At 41.3% G+C, this 18,280-nt stretch overlaps 1 protein-coding gene across 5 annotated transcripts in view; it reads right to left on the bottom strand.

Moving 5' to 3' along the window:
- The window catches only part of TET1 (tet methylcytosine dioxygenase 1), a 69,352-nt gene that overhangs the window by 32,440 nt on the left and 18,632 nt on the right, over positions 1-18,280 (bottom strand). For all 5 annotated transcript variants that reach the window (XM_069863417.1, XM_069863418.1, XM_069863419.1 and 2 more), the window contains 3 exons: positions 9,092-11,618; positions 7,782-7,872; positions 7,079-7,172 (listed from right to left, as the gene is read on the bottom strand). In XM_069863417.1, coding sequence (XP_069719518.1) covers positions 7,079-7,172; positions 7,782-7,872; positions 9,092-11,618 — 2,712 coding nt within the window. The remainder of the gene's footprint in view (positions 1-7,078; positions 7,173-7,781; positions 7,873-9,091; positions 11,619-18,280) is intronic.

Genomic DNA, 18,280 nt, shown 5'->3' with positions numbered 1-18,280 from the left:
GAGCTCTAGAACAAGGAATAAGTACACTGTGAATAAGAATTACTTGATGTCCTTAAACATAAGCCAGGCTATCTAAACTAGCACATACATGACTTACACAAGCAGCCCAGAGCCAGACTGCAGCTCAGCATTGCAGACACTGAATTACCAGCTGGATGAGAAAATACTTTCCAATTTAGGATCACCAGAAGAGCTGGGTTACCTTTAACATGATATAAACCAATAACAAACAGTACAAAATTTTGATCGCAAGTTAAATACACCGCTACAAATTACTGGATTAAAAAAACCCAAACAACTAACCAACAAAAAAGGTCCTTTTTAGGTTTATTTAATCTCCACGTGGTTCCACTGCAACTCTCCCTCCGGCCCATTCTGAATGTCCTCAAGTAAAACAGCTACATCTCCTTTGCAGGAGCTGATTTTAAAGCAAGAAAGTAGCTTAATTGTTGCCTGTAATTACCTGATGTAGGCGACTCATTTAAAACAGTCTGGCTCTGCATTTTCTAAGCTGCAGATTTTGCCTTCGTGCAAAGTCTGGGTATGGAACCCTCTTTACAGAGGACAAGATTCTCTGCTAAGCTGCAATTCCACAATAATGTGCACCAGCACAACATGAGAGAAACCTGCTGCTGCTCAAGCCAGCAATGCTGCCTTACAGACAGCAGGAGAAATATTCACCAGAGCAGTGAGCCAGCCCTCCTTTTTCCTAACTCACCCCTACACACACATTAAACCACATTAAACATGCTTCTTACTGAAAAATGTTATATGCTTTTATTCTCAGCATGTCTGACAGATATTAAAATGGAACTAAGTTCCATCTCCCTAAATTCTCTCTTTTCGAGAGCTAGCAGAGTAAATTAGAAGCATTAGCACACATGAAGTTACTTAGCTGTTTTTACAGGAATGGCACTGACACATGAAATCTGCAATCACCTGCAAACACCTTTTTTCAAGCCACTACTGGAAGCACCATTTGGAAAGGAGTAGACTGAGTACACACAGGTTAAGTGATTCCTCTATAATTACGCCAACACTGCAGAAGTGAGGACAAAACTCAAGTGACAACTCCCAATGCCCTCTTACCCTCCTCGCTCCCTTGAACGCCCTTTCTGTTACTCTGCAGGCAATACACAGGACAAGGATCCAGCCTCTCCAGTTTGTTTTGATGTCCCACTACTTTTAGTGATAATAGCAACCTAAATGCTCCCTCTTTTATAATACTTAACTTTGTTTACCTTAACGTAGCTTTTTTAGTTTCGTGTTTACTCTGCTGAACTCTTTTCATAGTTCTTCATATCGAACAACATTAAAACACTTTTATTTACTTCAGAAGCCATGTAAAGCATCGAATAATTTTGAAACTCAAAGCATTGCAGCACTGAACAAAAAACAGCTTTCCTGTGGGTAATGTAACAAACATTTTCATCTGAAATTACATCCTGTAGTCAGCAGGTTTGCCTTCTACAAAGAGTGAAGATAGTGTCTGCACTGCTATAGCACCTGCTACACTCAACGTGTAACAAAGTTATGGCAATAAAGTGATGCTCCAATAAAACTTTGTCCAATAAAGGTGAACGAAAGCCCCACCGACCACCTTCTCCATGTGCCAAATCTGATTTCCTTCCAGACTTCTATGGTGAATATCACGTAGTCAGAAAGATGGTTTAATAAATGAAAGAAAAGCTGTTTAAAGCAGAATGGAGCTGCACATTCTACTTAAAGGCCAGGATAATTTACTTGAAGGCCCTTTTCAAATATATTTCATAAGTCCCTCACTCTGTCACGTTCCACACAGCATAACAGCTTCACTCTCCCCCGGCAAGTGGTGCCACGCGAGGCTCCCGACCAGTTCACTGCCAATCGGGATACAGAAAACAAGCATCACATGCTGGCAGGTGCCTGAGCTCCCGACAAAGCGATCCTCTGACAGGTCGGTTGATCAGTAATGATCACCCACTGCAAAGGGCCTTGCTCATTTTTCAGTTCATTTTCTTCACTAAATTACACATCTCTCCCGACATTAACATTAACTTACACATAGGGAGCCTAGAAGCTGGAGTAACTTCTCAGCTTTCTTGGTTTTTTCATTTCCCAATGTCAATCACTTTCTCCACTCAATCTAAACTAGCAAACTAAACAGCACATTATCTCTGCATCTGCAGAAGAAGCTCTTGTTATTAAGCCAAATTCAGCATTCAACAAAGTGTAGTTTCTGGCATTTAGCTCCAAATTCCTATCAGTTCTATGACCCATACAATCTTGGTTGTAACAGTGGCTTATCTAAGCATAGCTTTTAAAAAATTGATTAATGTCAGCAGTGAATATTAGGCTCAAGTCTGTACAGGACTGTAATTTCAAATTTAGCTATATTTTAAAAGTATTTGTAATAGGGTCTTTAAATCCATTTTTAATCCATTCCTATTTTTAATTATTTATGGAACCTACTAATATACGACCAACACCACAGAGAAGATAAAGACCTGTCCAGTTATAAATATAAAACCCCAAAAAGGCAGGCAGTACAGAAGAGAAAGAGCTTGAGGAGCTACTAACAAAAGGCACAAAAGCACCGTAACACTGTATTTTCAAACAGCAGACTAACAGGATCTGAAGAGTTAAGAGATCCTCTGAGTGTTTTCTGGGGGACTGTAAGGCGCTCAAAGATAAGGCTTAAAGTGCAAACCCCATTTCTTCACTAAGAAGAAGTTTTGGAAGATTTCTGTGTCGGAAACCTTCCCAGGGGACAGCCAAGGATATTTTTCTGAAGTTAATGCCCTGATAAAAGTGGTTACAGAACAACAGAGACAAAAAAACCCCAAACCAACCAACCATCCCCACCAGACAGTAGTAACGTGCCAAGTTCAGATGACACCCACCAAAGAAACTAAGGGATGAAACAACTGGAGCATTACACACGATGCGCATCGTCTTGACTTGTACCACGTTAGTACTGGAGGGCCTGAGGATTACCAAGAGGACATCACTCTGTAAAAAGACCCTAGAAGAAACAGGCCGATTCAGTGACCACAGCAGCCTGGTATCTGTGTGGGGCAAAGCAGCGATCACACAGAAAAGTGTGATGCACACGGAGAAGTCAATCAAACTCTTCTGAAGTGAAATCACAGCTCAGTCGCACTGCAGTCTTTCTGGATTTCCAAAAACCTTTCAGTAAGGTCCCTCAGCAAAGGCTCTTAAAAAGCCCCTCGTGTGTCTTGGGACAAATCAAAAGACCACACATGAATAACCAGAGAAAAGATACAAAACAAAGGCTGCTTTGTCTCCGACTGGAGCTCTGTAGAACTGTGTTCAAGCTTGTGCTCTTCAGCATGTTTGTTAAGGGTAAATAAAAGGATGACAACATTTGTTGATGACACTAAGCAATTCAGAGTAGTGAAGACAAGCACAATCCGCAAACAAACGAAGGAGGAGTTCATACTGCTGAGCAGACAGTAAAATGGCAAATAAAATCCACTGTAGATTTGCATATTTAATGCACATGGTGAAAACAATTCTATTTTCAGATACAGACGGACTCCGAGTTGGCCATTACCAGGCAGGAATGAGAATCTGGCGTAATGATAGAAAGTGCTGTGAAAATGCCAAATCGCTGCTCTGCAATGGAGAAAAAAAAAGCAAAAACAACTGCTTGGAATTACTGGGAATAGAGAGCAAGGCTGAAAACATTGTGCCAGCATTTTAACTCCTAGCATAAGAGAACAGGAAGGAAAAGGAGAAAAATAAAGATGGTAATATTTATGCAAGGCAGTTGAACACAACACACTGACTCCAGCTCAAGGAACCACAAGGCCATGAATTACTGGAAACTAAGCATATCTTCTGAGAGACAACTGGCCTGTTCTTACACATTTCTGCTATCGGCCAGCACTGGAGACAGGATATCGGCAAGAAGGACCTTTGCCCTGACCTGGCCGTTCTTATCACTTCTTATCTCGTCTTTATTCAGAGCTGGAGCCTTAAAAATTAAATTGCAACTTTGAATAAAGACAACAAAGAGCAACAGTAGCTTAGTTGATCCAAGCTAACATCCACTGAAACCAGGAGAAGGAGCCCATAGGAAAAGTGTTCAATCCAGGAAAAGTTAAGACCTGAAGCCGACCTCCTCCGAGGCCAGTGTCGTGTATCTTAAAACCGCGGGATGATGCCCACAGCGAGCTACTCATGAACAACTTCACAAAATCTTAAACCATTTCATGTAAACTGAGGTAACTGTAATTTCTGACATACTGTGAACAGAAACAATCCCAACACAACCCATCCACTATCAGCTGAAGCACTAATAGAACAATGGGACAGATACATGTCAAGACACCCATCCCCGGCTGTCACAGGAGACGCACAGCAACACCAAACTGCTGCTAGAGGCTGCTAAGAATGAGACCAGTAATTTCAGTGCTTCAACAGGTTTTAAACTTATTATGAAGAAGTCTGATGAACCTAGACAAAGCAAAAAAGCAAAAGAAATCAAAACAGAGAAGAAAGTACATTTAACCCAGCACGTCACAGAATTGGAAGCTATTTTCTAATAACAGTTTTCACCTACACATTTGAAATCTCTGGCAAAACTCTATTAATTCTATTTTGACATAAAATACGACACAATTTCTTATGCAAACAAATCAGAGGTCAAGCAGTCTCCTTGCCCCTGCATGTAGTGAAACCATTAGTAAGCTCATCTTCACTGCATGCATTTCAGCTTTTGTTTGTCTCGATTTAATGGGGAGGGACTTTTCACAAGGGCTTGTAGTGATAGGACAAAGAGTAGCAGTTTTAAGCTGAAAGAGGAGAGATCTATTAGATTAGACGTAAGGAGGTAATTCTTTGCTCTGAGGGTGTGGAGGCCCTGGCCCAGGTTGCCCAGGGAAGCTGTAGCTGCCCCATCCCTGGAGGTGTTCAAGGCCAGGTTGGATGAGGTGTGGAGCAACCAATCCAACTCAAACATCCCTTCCAACCCAAACCATCCTATGATTCTATGTCTAGAGCCACTTAATCAAAAACCAAGTTAGGAGGGAATCAGTACCATCACATGCAGTTGCTAACAGGAGGATGTATGGACACAGGTATTTCAGAAAGCCACCTGTGATCTTAAGCGAAAAAATAAGACAAAATTATCTAGTGAAAATAGGGAAACCAATTGGGAAAAATAGTTCAATATGATCAACAGAAACACTCAATTTTTCCTTATATTTGCTTCAGTGGAGGTCCACCCTTCACTCTCGCTGGGAAGTCACTCAGGAGCCCTAACGGCAATAGCTTGTGCATCTGCAAAGCAGAAATGAGTCTGTCCCAGAGAACACTGTAAATGAGTGAAAGTTTGTTGCGGCTGACAGAACCTTGTGGCTGCAATTATTGGAGAGCATGGCAAACTTCTTCCATATGCTTTCAAACAAATTTCACAATTATGTTTCTTTGATCGTAGCCAAAACCCAAATGTGCTCCGTTATAAGGATTAAAATTAGCACTGCCAATGAGAAGTTAATGCAACACATTAAGAATACCAACTCCAAAATGTGGATTTTATACAGGATGAAACAGTTCTACAGGAGATTTCAGTGATTTCCTCCCCTCTCTTGTACTGAACAGTCATACAGCAACAGTTAATGGACTTAGAAAAGCATCCATCCTCTTAGGTCTGAACTCTCAAACAAAAAGTTACTGCTGCATAAAACAAGACTGGAACTTAAATTAAATGAACAGTAAAGCTTACTCTCACAAACACATTCCATGTAGAAACGTGAGTATCTAACTAACTGGAGAACAGGTCCTCATACTATAAAGCAGCCTTTTCCATATGCATCCTTTTCCACATTGTCCACACATGCTAGACACCTAGAGCCAGGCAGATACGCCATATAACCTGTCTTTTCTGGTTTACATAAAAGACTGTATGTTTATACTGGCAATGGATAAATCAAGGTTAACAGTTAGTTTTAAATGCCTTCTTATTTTTATCTGCTCACAACTGTTTCTAAGGTAAGAGTTTAAATTCCCATCCTCTGTTAAAACTGAGTGTTTAGTTGAAACACTGAGTAAAATCATTCCATTCTTTTTGGGTCAGTTGTTTATTAGTTTTACCATCTTTTTTCCTTGGATGCTGATTTGTTATTAAACATTATCTGAAGCAACGTGCACACATGGGATTCCTTTCTGAAAAACAGTTGATGTACTGAGTATGAAAAACACATTTTGACTTTTCCAAACCTAAGCAGCAAATGTTTAGCATGCAACACCACGCACATGCAACATGTAATAATCACATTTTTGCCGTGTAGTTGCAAACGCTTGCCTACCAACTGTACAGTTATCTTCATAGTTTTTTACAGCAATAATATTTTTTTCTTTTAACAACCAAATTATTTTAATATTTTTCCAAAACTCAGTTTACAAGATTTCCAGTCTACTTTTTACCTCCCTTGGTGGTTTCAGCAAAGATTAAGGGCAATCAGTTCTTTCCAAGCTCCCTCCTGGAGCTTGTGTCTGTTACCTCATTTCCTGGTCCCTATGAAGCAATGTGAGACAAGACTTGGGTGAAAACTATCACCATAACGTTTACATTTTAAAATACTGAATTCAGTTCCTGAAAACTAGTAATGAACTCAACGGCATATGAGACTGAACATCCTCATCCATCACGCCCTCTTTTCTTCAGGCATTCGTACAATTAAGGATGGTTTTAAATAGTGTTATCGGATGGTTTTCCAACTTTTCCAAGCAGCCATCCCCTCTTTTCTCTCTTTCACACTTCCCAATAATAATATTTCACCAGACACTCCAACTTTTAAACAGTGCCAGGGTCTTCCCTTCATTTGGCCATCTCTGCTAGCTCTACGAAGCACCTTTTTCACACTCATTCAAACCACAACATAAAAAAACCCACCACATCCTAAATAAAAAAAAAAAGATTATTTCCTTAGCTTCATCATTTGGGCAGTCTTGTAGATCAATTAAAAGAACCAGATCTTCATTAAAGATCAGACTATATTTAAGGACTGCACATAATTTTATACTTAAAAGCCACACAAAATGGTTTTACTGCTGTAACATAAAAACTTACCCACTTGGCAATTGGACACCCCTGAGAGCTTTTTCCTTCCTTTCCTGTATAAACCACTACCTCTATTCTTACAGCGCTTCCTTTTGCTCCATACCTGCGTTAAAAAGAGTTCATAAGTAAAACGAACTGCTGTAGACCACTTGGAAACAGGAAACATTTTCGATAAAACAAGAATAACGATTTATTTTTACTGAGAACAGAAGAAAACCAATATATTTATGATGTAAAAAAAAACCCCAACACTTTTAAATCCTATTTGCAAGAGTGCTTTTTGACCTCTCTCTTCTGATAACAAGCTTCTGTCACTAAGGAAACATTATTTGAGGAAGAAAATGTTATCTGCATGTAAATCCTAGTGCACTTTGTCACTTGTGACCTTCTTGTTTGCCACAGCTGCTCCGCACTTCACTAGAAAACCTGATTCTGCCAGCTGCTGATCTCACTCCTATTGATTCCAGTGGCACCTAAGAGCACTCGGCACTCAAAAGTCGGCCCTAAAGTTACAAAAGCTAAGAAAAGGCACACAGGTTCAGAACTAGAATGCTAGTGCTCACCCCATGCACATCTGAATGGGAAAATGCTTTACAAATGAGTGCTGCAAAAACTGTAGGAAAACAAAGCTAAACACAGCACCGGGTTCTCATAGCTCTTCTTTCCCATTTAGTCAAAATACTGCGAGCATTAAATGCTGAGTTTTCCTCACCTGTTCTCCATTATTTCTCTCACAGCAGCAACACTTGGTCCTGTCCCGAGGTGCGTGTAATACGGGCCTTCATCTTTCTCTATAATTTGCTCTGTAAGCAGGGGGAGAAAACTAAGTTGGCACATAGAAAATGTATTTGCACCATTACAAGTACGCTTAGAAATGGTTTATAGAAACATCTTCCACATTAAATAACAACACATACAACTTGTCCCTGAAACGTCATGAATAGAGTATGACCGAACTTTCTTCTCAGAGAAAAAAAATATACTTGTTTCTTTCTAATTAATCCACTCATTTTTTCTTATATTTTATAAAGTGATCCTAATTATAGTTATATTTTGCATTCTTTACAAATTTTCACGACAGGAGCTGGTATGTACTGACTAAGTAAGCTTCTCGATATTCTGGGTAGTAGGTAAACATTATTCATCATTTCAGATAAAAGAAAACAGAGGAAAAAATAATTAACTGTTAGTCATACAGTACAGAAGAGAAAATATAATACAGGCCTCTCAAGCAGCACACTGTTGATTCAGAACATTAAAGTAAAGATGAAACAATCTGCCTGTGTACAGTTTGTTGTCAAATCTGACTTGTTTTTCCATCTGTGCGCTTTGATAGTCTGAAAACACAGCATGTCTAGCACCATCCTCCGAGCTGTATTACCACAATCCTCAATACTGAGCTCAGTTCAGCACCTCATCCTGCAATGCTCGTTATTACACACGCAGCCTCGCCTGAGCTCCATCTCAGCCCTCTTCTCTGCGATGAGAGGTGCCCCGTAGCCTTTGACACGGGCTCCTCAGAGCCAGGTGACATTGGTCAGCAGGACCAACCGTGACAGTAACACGACTGCCGACAGCTACGTCCCGCTGCTCAGCTAAAAGCATTTAGGCATCAGTCACAAGATACCAGGAAATTTTTGTCCTGCTCATCTCAGGCAAAAACTAGTTCTAGGCCTTAAAACTCACACTCCGATATACTGCAGATAAATTCACATAGAGCACAAACGATAAAATGACAAAAAGAAAACCTCCTTTTCCTCTTGGGTTTAAACTTAAGCAGAGAATATAAACCTGCCAGCTGCAATACCAAAAATGCTCAATTCTGCTGTGCTTTCCAGGCTGGAAGAACACCAGGTGAAAGTTCCAGAAAGGGAAAAAAATATTCCCTCCCACTTCCTAACGGTGAAATACTGAACCTTTTGCAACAGCTCAGCATCAAGAACACTTCCTCACATTAAAGGAAGCAACATGAACAGACCTCCTATCCAAAAGGTACAGCGAAAAGTTAGCCACGAGACTTACCAACACAGTCGCAAGTTGGCAATTCCGACTGTCCTTTTTTGGTAGGCGTATCTATTAAATTTTTTGTAGGGGTATCAAGAAACTTCATAGGTGATTCGAGGAAACTGCTGAGTGTGTTTTTTGCTGGAGAACACCCTGAGTCGCCTGTGCTCTGTGGGTGGTCAGTACCCAAACTGGTTGACGTCAGAACGGTGACTTCGCCCGCACACTCCATATTCCTGAGAGCTCCAACAGCACCTGGTACCTGGGCCCCACCACAGGGAACAGGCAGCACCTGCGACTTCAGGTCTACTTGTTGTTTGACAGCACCTTGATGAATATACGCTTTATCTTCACTGCGCATTTCGTTGGCTCTCAGGTTAGACTGATTAAAAGTCAGAGGCAAAGGATGCGCCTGGCTGGCATCCGCTGTTTGCTGTACCTGAGAATTACATTTTTCTGTAAACATCTGTAGGTTTCCACTTGGTCTGTTCAATAAAGAGGCCGTTTTCAACTGTGAAACGGCCAGAGGGTTGTGGGAGGGCAGGTCACTGTATTGGTTACGTGCAACAACTTCATTTTTCAGTGGATCAATGCCTAGTGGGTCACTGGAGCCTGCAGCTTTGATTTGCTCATTCACCACCTCGCAGCCGAAAAACCTGTCTTTTTTTCTCTCTTGCGGTACCTCAGGTAAACATCTGTGGAATTTTATTTGTGTTTGCGGGAGAAATAATCTAGTTTTTTCTTGTGATGCTAAAGTATTTTGATTCAGTGCTCTCTGTACTTTGGTTCTTGGAGACTTTTTTTCAGATGGAGCTATTCTGGAGTCCTGTGGCATGGTTTGACCAAGCTTGTGCAGTTTTGATGACATCCAAATGTCCTGTAACTCACTACGCTGGCACGACAACAGCTCTAGATGGTTTTGATTATTCTGTTGATAACGTGCTTCTTGAGGCTTCTTCTTGTGTCTTGGTTTCCATGGTACTGCATTTCCTTTTTTATTTGTTGGTTGTTTTTGCTTTAACAGTAAGGAACTGTAATTATGTCTAAAAAACACAGTTTCTTTTTTCTGCAGCAGATCTTGGTTATATTTTGGCTGCCTCTCTTGTGATATCAGATTCAGCAGTGATGCCTTTATATCATTCTTCTGCTCTGGATTTGTCTGGTTTGATTCAATTAGCGCTGCAAGTTGGGTTAACTGTGCAGCTACATCCTCTTCATCCTGGCTGTGGATTCCTCCTTCTTTAATCAAAGAACCAGCTTCCAACTTCAAATCATTACATGTTGGCTTTTGCTCTAACTGGCCAAGGGTTTCCAAGTTGTTACTGGTTTGCTGGGCATTACGTGAAGTGTTGCAGTACTGCGCAAGGGAGACTGGATCGTGAGTATAATTTTTCTTAGTAACATATCCTGAAAATGATTTTGCATTAGATGTTAAGTCAGATAAAGTTTTGGCATCTCTCGAGGATAACTGTAATTTATACATCTCGCCAGCCAGATTGGCAGGTTTATCACACAGTTCAGAAACAGAACCTTGGCCATTGTATACCACTGCCTTATTAGGGAGCTGCTTCTGCGAGTGGGCGCAGTGAGCCAAGAGCTGTTGCTCATTTTGCAAGTAAGTGTCTTTGATTTCTTTTAATGCAGAAGATGTGAGAGAGGATGAAATATCCCTTTTAGAACTATGGAGCAAATTGGAAGTTGTTTCTTTTGTACATTCAGTTTTAGCTGGTGAAGTTGTTTCTAAAGGGGCTTCGGATAACTGTGTTAAAGCTTCAATAGCTACAACCTGCTCTACAGTTAAATTCCTGTTTTTAATCAGGGACAAGAAAGTCGGCTGGAGTGAAGAATCCTCACACTGCGTCTCTGTCTTGGGTACTTTAAAGCCATCCCCCCCTACACACCCTTCCTCTTCAGGCAGTGGAGGACAACACAAGCTTTCTTGCAGATCCGAAACGGAAACCGTCTGCAAAACTGACTTATCAGAATCCTGAAAGATGCTGCAAGTGCAGTTTTCCTCTTTGATTAAAACATTTCCTTGCTTTTGTGGGTGAATGCAGCCAACACCAGTTGTCAGAGTGTTCACTATGTGATTCAGATTGGCAGTCTTCGTCCACTGCGTATGGGAGTTGCTTGTGAAATCCGTCCTTTCCTCCACAGATACTTTTTTCAGCGAAGCAACAGCTTCAGGTGGTGAATAAGGTAGGGGTTTTATGCCATTTTTGATGGTCTGTGCAAAAGATTTTTTTGGCTCAGCTAACTGGCTGGGAGAGACTGCTCTTTCACTTTCTTCGGCATGGTTCAAGTGTTCATTGCCTGTCACGGTTCCATGGATGTCTCCGTTGACATGGACACCAAAGGATGGCTTCTCGTTATGTGCCCACTTCTCTGCTTCTAAGCCCGTCATTCTTTCTTTCTCCTTCGACTGCACATTTTCAATAGGTACTGCTTGGTTTGGTTTCACCCTGTATTTTTCACCATGACCACATATACTGCATTCCATGAGTTCTGGTCTGCGGCCATTTACTGGTTTGTTTTCTAAATTTGCCTATAAAATAATAATAAACAAAATGTTTTAACAGCTGTTCAAAAAAACATTAAAAATAAGAAGCATAAGATTTACAGCAATTAAACCCTACTTTGACAGATTTGAGGAATATCCTAATTAGGCACAGGCACAGACTTTGAGAAAAAAAACAACCCAGGAAGTCATAAAACCCCTGAAGCCTGAAGACCCCATCCATATGCACAGCTATTTTCTCGACTGTTGGGGGGAGGAGGAAGAAGTGGTGGTGGCAGACTGAAACGAACGCACAGCTAAAGGACTTCAGCATTTGGAACCAGATCTAAGGAGTCAGTTTTTAATGGATTTGCATAAGCAGATGAAAGTTTCCCTTGGGTTCCAAGCAGGACCAAAATCCAAATTTGTACCACAGAAAATTCAGTAGTAATCTGATATAATTATATCTATTTTGCTAGACCAATAAACTGATACAACAATTGGTCGAATGTTCCTGTAAGAATGGCTGGTCTCAGGCTTAGTTGCAGGTCTTTAAAAATGAAAAAAGCTAAGCTGAAAAGGACAGTAAGTCAATTAACATCAGCTCACCTGAAGGTTCCCCTCTAAACCCTGTATTTAGATGGTAACTTCTAAGTTTCTGAACAGTCTCTCATGTAAACTATGGTCATAGATATTTTAGTAAACTCTAATATTCAGTTAAACATATTCTCCATCTTCGCTGTTATTATACAGTTTGTGTGGTTGAAGCGCGTAAAAAACCTAGATAGTCAGCTCCACCTGGAGCCCGGTGCTTCCTCCCAGCTGATAAAAACCAAAACAGGGAATCTATAGCATGGCCTAGGTATGATCAGAGGCATCATAAAGTCTTGGAAATGTATGTAAAAACATGTCCAGCACTTATGCAGTGAAGTCAAACTGATGGAAATTGCATTAAGAAAGAAAGATGCTGTACTTAATGCTTTCTCATTACAGGCAGGTGCTGACTAATGGTTTAAGAGCCTGAACTCCTCCAGTTCCTGGTGATTTTCAATCAATGATCCACAGACCCAGGAGATCACCGAGCAGTCTCTAAGGGACCCACAAAGGCAGTTAAGCAGGTCTGCTAGCAGGGGTAAACGCACTACACCAGCCTCTGCAAATCTATCAGAAAATACACTAAGGGTCCACCACGGAAAAGTAAAAACCCACAATGCTATAACTGTGCAAAAGCAGAACCTCAATGACCTCAGTTTAACTTCAAAAAGAACTAAGATGTGAATTTGCTGAGGTTTTCTTCAGCAAAATTATATCTAACATCTCTATCAGCCAACATGTTGTCTCAAGTGTGTAGAATTATTCCTAAAAATTATTTAGAATCATAGAATAACCAGGTTGGAAGAGACCCACTGGATCATCGAGTCCAACCATTCCTATCAAACACTAAACCATGTCCCTCAGCACCTCGTCCACTCGTGCCTTAAACACCTCCAGGGAAGGTGACTCAACCCCCTCCCTGGGCAGCCTGTTCCAGTGCCCAATGACCCTTTCTGTGAAAAATTTTTTCCTAATGTCCAGCCTATACCTCCCCTGGTGGAGCTTGAGGCCATTCCCTCTCGTCCTGTCCCCTGTCACTTGGGAGAAGAGGCCAGCACCCTCCTCTCTACAACGTCCTTTCAGGTAGTTGTAGAGAGCAATGAGGTCTCCCCTCAGCCTCCTCTTCTCCAGGCTAAACAACCCCAATCATAAATTAATTATTTAATTAAACAATTAGGAGGCTGAAGACACAGAAGCAACTAGATTAAAATAATTCCCCAGCATTTGTACATTTTCAAAACACCACCACATTTTAGTATTCCCTTTATTTATAGTCACTCACTACATGAAAAAAAAAAATCAGAACAACCCAAGTCTGGCAAATTGAGAGCAATGAGAGATATCGCACCACTCACAACTCTGGTGTTTCTCAGTAACATACTTCTGTCTGACCAAAGAGCCCTGCTGTTCTCAGAAATACTCAGGGTATTTCCTGCTCTGCTAGCACAGGTGCAGTGCTGTGTCCCTGTAAGACCACAGTGATCCGTGGGATTGCTTTTAAAATTAAGTAAATTATTCCTCGTACATCAGAACTTCCACTATTTCCATTACTGGAAGCTGCCCACATGCAATGAGGGAAAAAAAAAGAACCAGATGAATAATAACATTGGCATGACTTAGTTCATATTTTATTTTTCCACGCAAAGAATAAATATTGTCATAAAATTGCGTTTTTTTTAATCAAACTCTTCCTTTTGAGCACTGTGTTGCTTTTTCTCTTCTATTAGTGAATTGCAATGAATCCTAAAAAAATACCCTTTTCTCTCCTCTCTTACCAGAATATCCAGGGGTTTTTTCAGTTTAATATGTGAAGTTATTATTTCATACACAAAAAGAACTGCAGACATATTAGCAGGGGCAGAGCTCATCCGATTCCTCTCCCCAGTCTAAGCCTGACAGGCCAAAAGTAACAGCTCAGCAAAAACCTTTTGCAGCTGAACCGCCGAGGAGTAACGTATCTTCAAGTCCCAAACCGGGACTCACAACAAATGTAGTGAAAACTACAGACATGGATACCACTATTTCAAGCAGTAGTCTTAAAATTCATGGAGGCTGAGCACGTAAGTCTGATCTGGTTGATTTCTAAAGCTTTTACACAAGTATAATGAGAAGGTGAAGAATAAACCACATCAATAAAAGTAATTTCCTCTCTCGCTCATTATGGGGAGCACTGCTCTATCTGGAGACATAAAACACTAACAAATCATGCTCGAGCTCAGCCTCTGCAGTAGTTAGTGCTATTAGGTCAGGAATTGGAGTACAGCCTGCTGCAGGCATTGCTGTAGTACTTAAACTTCAACTAGACATTCTCTCTTCTACACACACACACATATATATATAAAAAATTCACTCCATGACCTAATGCTTCCAGCGCACACAAAAAGCCAGGTACAGCAAATCACTTCATCACTCTGGAAAAGGATCAGACTTAATATTAATTTTCCTTTTAACACCAGATGTCTCTGAGGTAATGCAGGGATTTCACCGACTCAAAACAAATAAAACACTAAAGCTACCCCAAAGAGGCTTCCATATCTTCTGCATGAGAGAGCAGGCCATAGGTTTATGTCTCCATCTTCATGTTTCAAACCTCCGTAGGTAGCAACAACACACACTGTACTAAAAGACACAACCAGAAACAACTACTCCCATAAACCAGAAATAGCAGATGATGTCCAGATCAGTGCTGATAAAAAGGCTCCATAAGTGGGACAATTTACACCATAACCAATGCCAGCTCCCCCTAACTCACCCTCCCTATAGGTCCCCCCAAGAATACAGCGTCCAACAGATCAACAAATACTCGCGCCTCCTAGCTCCTGCCAGTAACCAGGATGACCTGAGAGGCAGTTCTTCCAAGGTCGCAAAATCCATCAACATAAAAGGACGAAGTACTTGCACTTTGCATTTCTTTTCCATTGCAGTGCAATGGGTAAGTTTGGATCCTGCTGCAGAGTCTGCAGCCACGTCGCCAGCCCCACATGCCCTTCCACGCTGGCACAGAGCTGGCAGCTTCTCAGAGCTCAAACGCCACAACAGAAGTTTTCTTTCAGAAAAACCGTTTCAAAAAAAACCCACAACCAACTATACTTCATCTGACATTCAAACAGGGTGTTTTATTCATTGTCTAATGTTCAGATGTCTCTGCTTCACTGACAGATAAGAAAACACCTGCCAGCTGACCAGCAGCAATTTACTCCTATGCAATTTAGTCCTACTCTGTAGCATCTGCTCCCCTGGAGATGCAGTTCAGTGGAATCTTGGAGCCACATGGTACAGGATCAACATACAAGGACACAGAGATTAGATATGGACAGGGTGGGGGATAGGGAGACAAAGAGCAGAGGTGTTGAGTGCTATGCAGAAAGCCGTGCACTGTTAAAACAGAGATGAATGTAACGCAGGATGCTGTGGAAAGTACAGGCCATCGAGTACAGCCAAGTGTTTGCACACTCCAAAATAAATGTGGATACAGTAATACATTTAAAGATAAACTTCTGTATAGGATCACATTACTCCACAAAAAAACCCACAACTGACTACTAAAACACAGCCAACAGCCACGGGCTGTAAGCTGCTACCTGAGCAGGCGACCAGCACAGGGAGAAGGGAACTGAGCAGGGGCACATTCCCACGAACCTCACCAGAGGCATAAAGCGGTTACCGCCACACTAGCATAACAACCATGGACATTAAGCTGCCTCTTCATTAGCACACTTCTACACGGCTCAGGTAAGGCACATTTTCAATGAGTCTGTGTGCAGAGAAAACAGTTTGGGGCCCTGTAGTAATATAACAACGCCTGCATAGACAAGGCGTTTTGTTCCTTGAGAAAACAGCATTCGCTGTTGGGACTGAGGGACAGGACAGGTAGTACTTTTGAACTTTAGAAGCTATCACAATAAAATCAAACAACTTCTACTCCTGGCAAAATTATCTACACATGTTTTACCGGAGAGGGTGGTTTATACAAAAACTCAGGAGAATAAGAGGCTCTGTGAATCCAGAGAAAGCACCCTGACTTCGGACACAGGGCAGGGATCCCTCAGGATGCCTAGGCTTTCCTGGAGAGATGCCCATAACCCCCAACTTCCCTGGAGTATCAGATCCACCCACAGCCACGGAGTTACACATCACAGCAAATGGCAAGTCTGCCCCAGTTGACAATGCTTTTTTTTTTTTTAAATCCATAGCCACAACAGTAAACATTCTCTAAGTTACAGCTTAGCTCTCTCTCCTATTTCATGTCCATTTTATCTACATTTGTAAACTCTTTGCTACACTCCTCAAACACCAGGCAGCTTTCCCAACAGAAGAGTTCTTTATCTTGGCTTTCCATGAGCAATTAGCACATTATGGTCTTAAAGTCACTGTACCTTTGTTATCTTCATTTTCACTCCTACACAATCACCAGACTCCTCCTGCCCACCTTGTACAACAACTTCACTGAGATCACTTACAAGGAAGATCTACAGTGTCAGACCCTAAAGGATGCACTTACTAACAAAATCAAAACCTAGAGAGTACTCATTCTACTCCTAAAGTCTTCAAATGGTGACCTCCAGAGAAGTGTATTTACCGGATTAATGCTCAGAAACAGGCTCTCTCAGCCACAAATTCAAATTATTGCTTCCATCAACAATGGAAGCTGGGCAGCCTGATCTAGTGGGATGTCCCTGACTATCGCAGGGGGGTTCGAACTAGATGATCTTTAAGGTCCCTTCCAACCCAAACTAATCTATGAATCTGTGATTCATAGAGCCCAAGAGCTCAAGGCTATGAAAGCTACCGGAGCAAGAAAACGTGCACAGAGAAGGACACCCCGTTCTACGGAGAAACTCAAGAAATGGATGTGCTAAGAAAGAAACCCAAACACTGCAGTACTTTGTCTGCCACAGAAGCAAACATAAACAAGCCTCTTGCTTGGCAGGTTTTGTTTTGTTTGGGTTAGGGTTGGGCTTTTTACTGGTGTTTTGAATTACTCAACCATTTGTCTTCAATACTGAAATAGAGCACTCCGAGACACTAGCAGCTCTGGAAAATACAGCACTCAATTAAACCACAAGACAAACCATACAACCAGCAGCAATATGTATTCCCTCATACAACCTTCCCCTAACGTGCCTTCGCTCAAAGGCAGAGATGAAAGAACTTACCCACTCAGATAATGTCTCTTGTGGTCTACTCATTCCTGAAACCATCACCAAAGCATTAAGAAAGCACTACCTGGCCCTTAAGTGTAAACGAGAATCCTCACCCTGTTTCTAACAGAGTCTTCAAGGAACAGGTCACAGATATGTTTAACATTTTTAGCAATGATCTGAAAGAACAATGAAATTAATACTGACAGAAAAATAGCAAGTAGTGAAAAGATCAGACATTATGCCTTCTTAATTAACTGGCAAGCCACCTGCAAGCAAACATTTTAATACAGATAAAGGTGAAGCTTCAGCAACAAAGACACGGTACTATATATACAAAATGCAGGTTTCTATCTTAGAAAGCAATAACTCCAAGGAGGACATTAACACAGTCAATAACCAACTGCACAGTAACTATAGAAACTCCTATTGCAACGTAGCCAAAAGGGTTACTGAGATTCTTGGGTGCATAATTAACAACATAATTGGGAAAAGACAGGTTACTTTCTATCCTCTGCTTGGCACTTGGGCACCTGCTGGTGGAATAAAGCGTCCAGCTCTGGCAAACCCAATTCAAGCGAGATATTGATATGCTGGAGAGGGCTTGGAGGACCCCAAGAGTGACAAAGGATTGAAACATCTCGAAGTGAAAGCCTCAAGTTCACTCTCTACACACTCTCTGCAATTACCAAAGGAAAAAATAAATTGAAAAGCCACAAACTGCGGCTATGTGGAAAAGCAAGCTGATAACAGACGGCTCCTTGTTCAAGCAGACAAAAGTATAACAAGACTCAATGACTTCAACTTAAGGCCAGAGAAGTCTGGACTGGAACTATGGTGCATGTTTTTGCAGTGAGACAAAGAGTAAAGAATCTTTGAAGCATCTTGTTAGGTGTTTCGATGCACTTTTCATCCATGGGAAATTTGATACAGCCTTACAACCTCCCAGGACAGGAACAAGCGATCACTGGCATG

The sequence above is a fragment of the Phaenicophaeus curvirostris genome, chromosome 9 (assembly GCF_032191515.1).
Source record: "Phaenicophaeus curvirostris isolate KB17595 chromosome 9, BPBGC_Pcur_1.0, whole genome shotgun sequence".
Lineage (NCBI taxonomy): Eukaryota > Metazoa > Chordata > Aves > Cuculiformes > Cuculidae > Phaenicophaeus > Phaenicophaeus curvirostris.
Note: the sequence above shows the minus strand (reverse complement) of the source record. Positions and strands in the feature narration are given on the sequence as shown.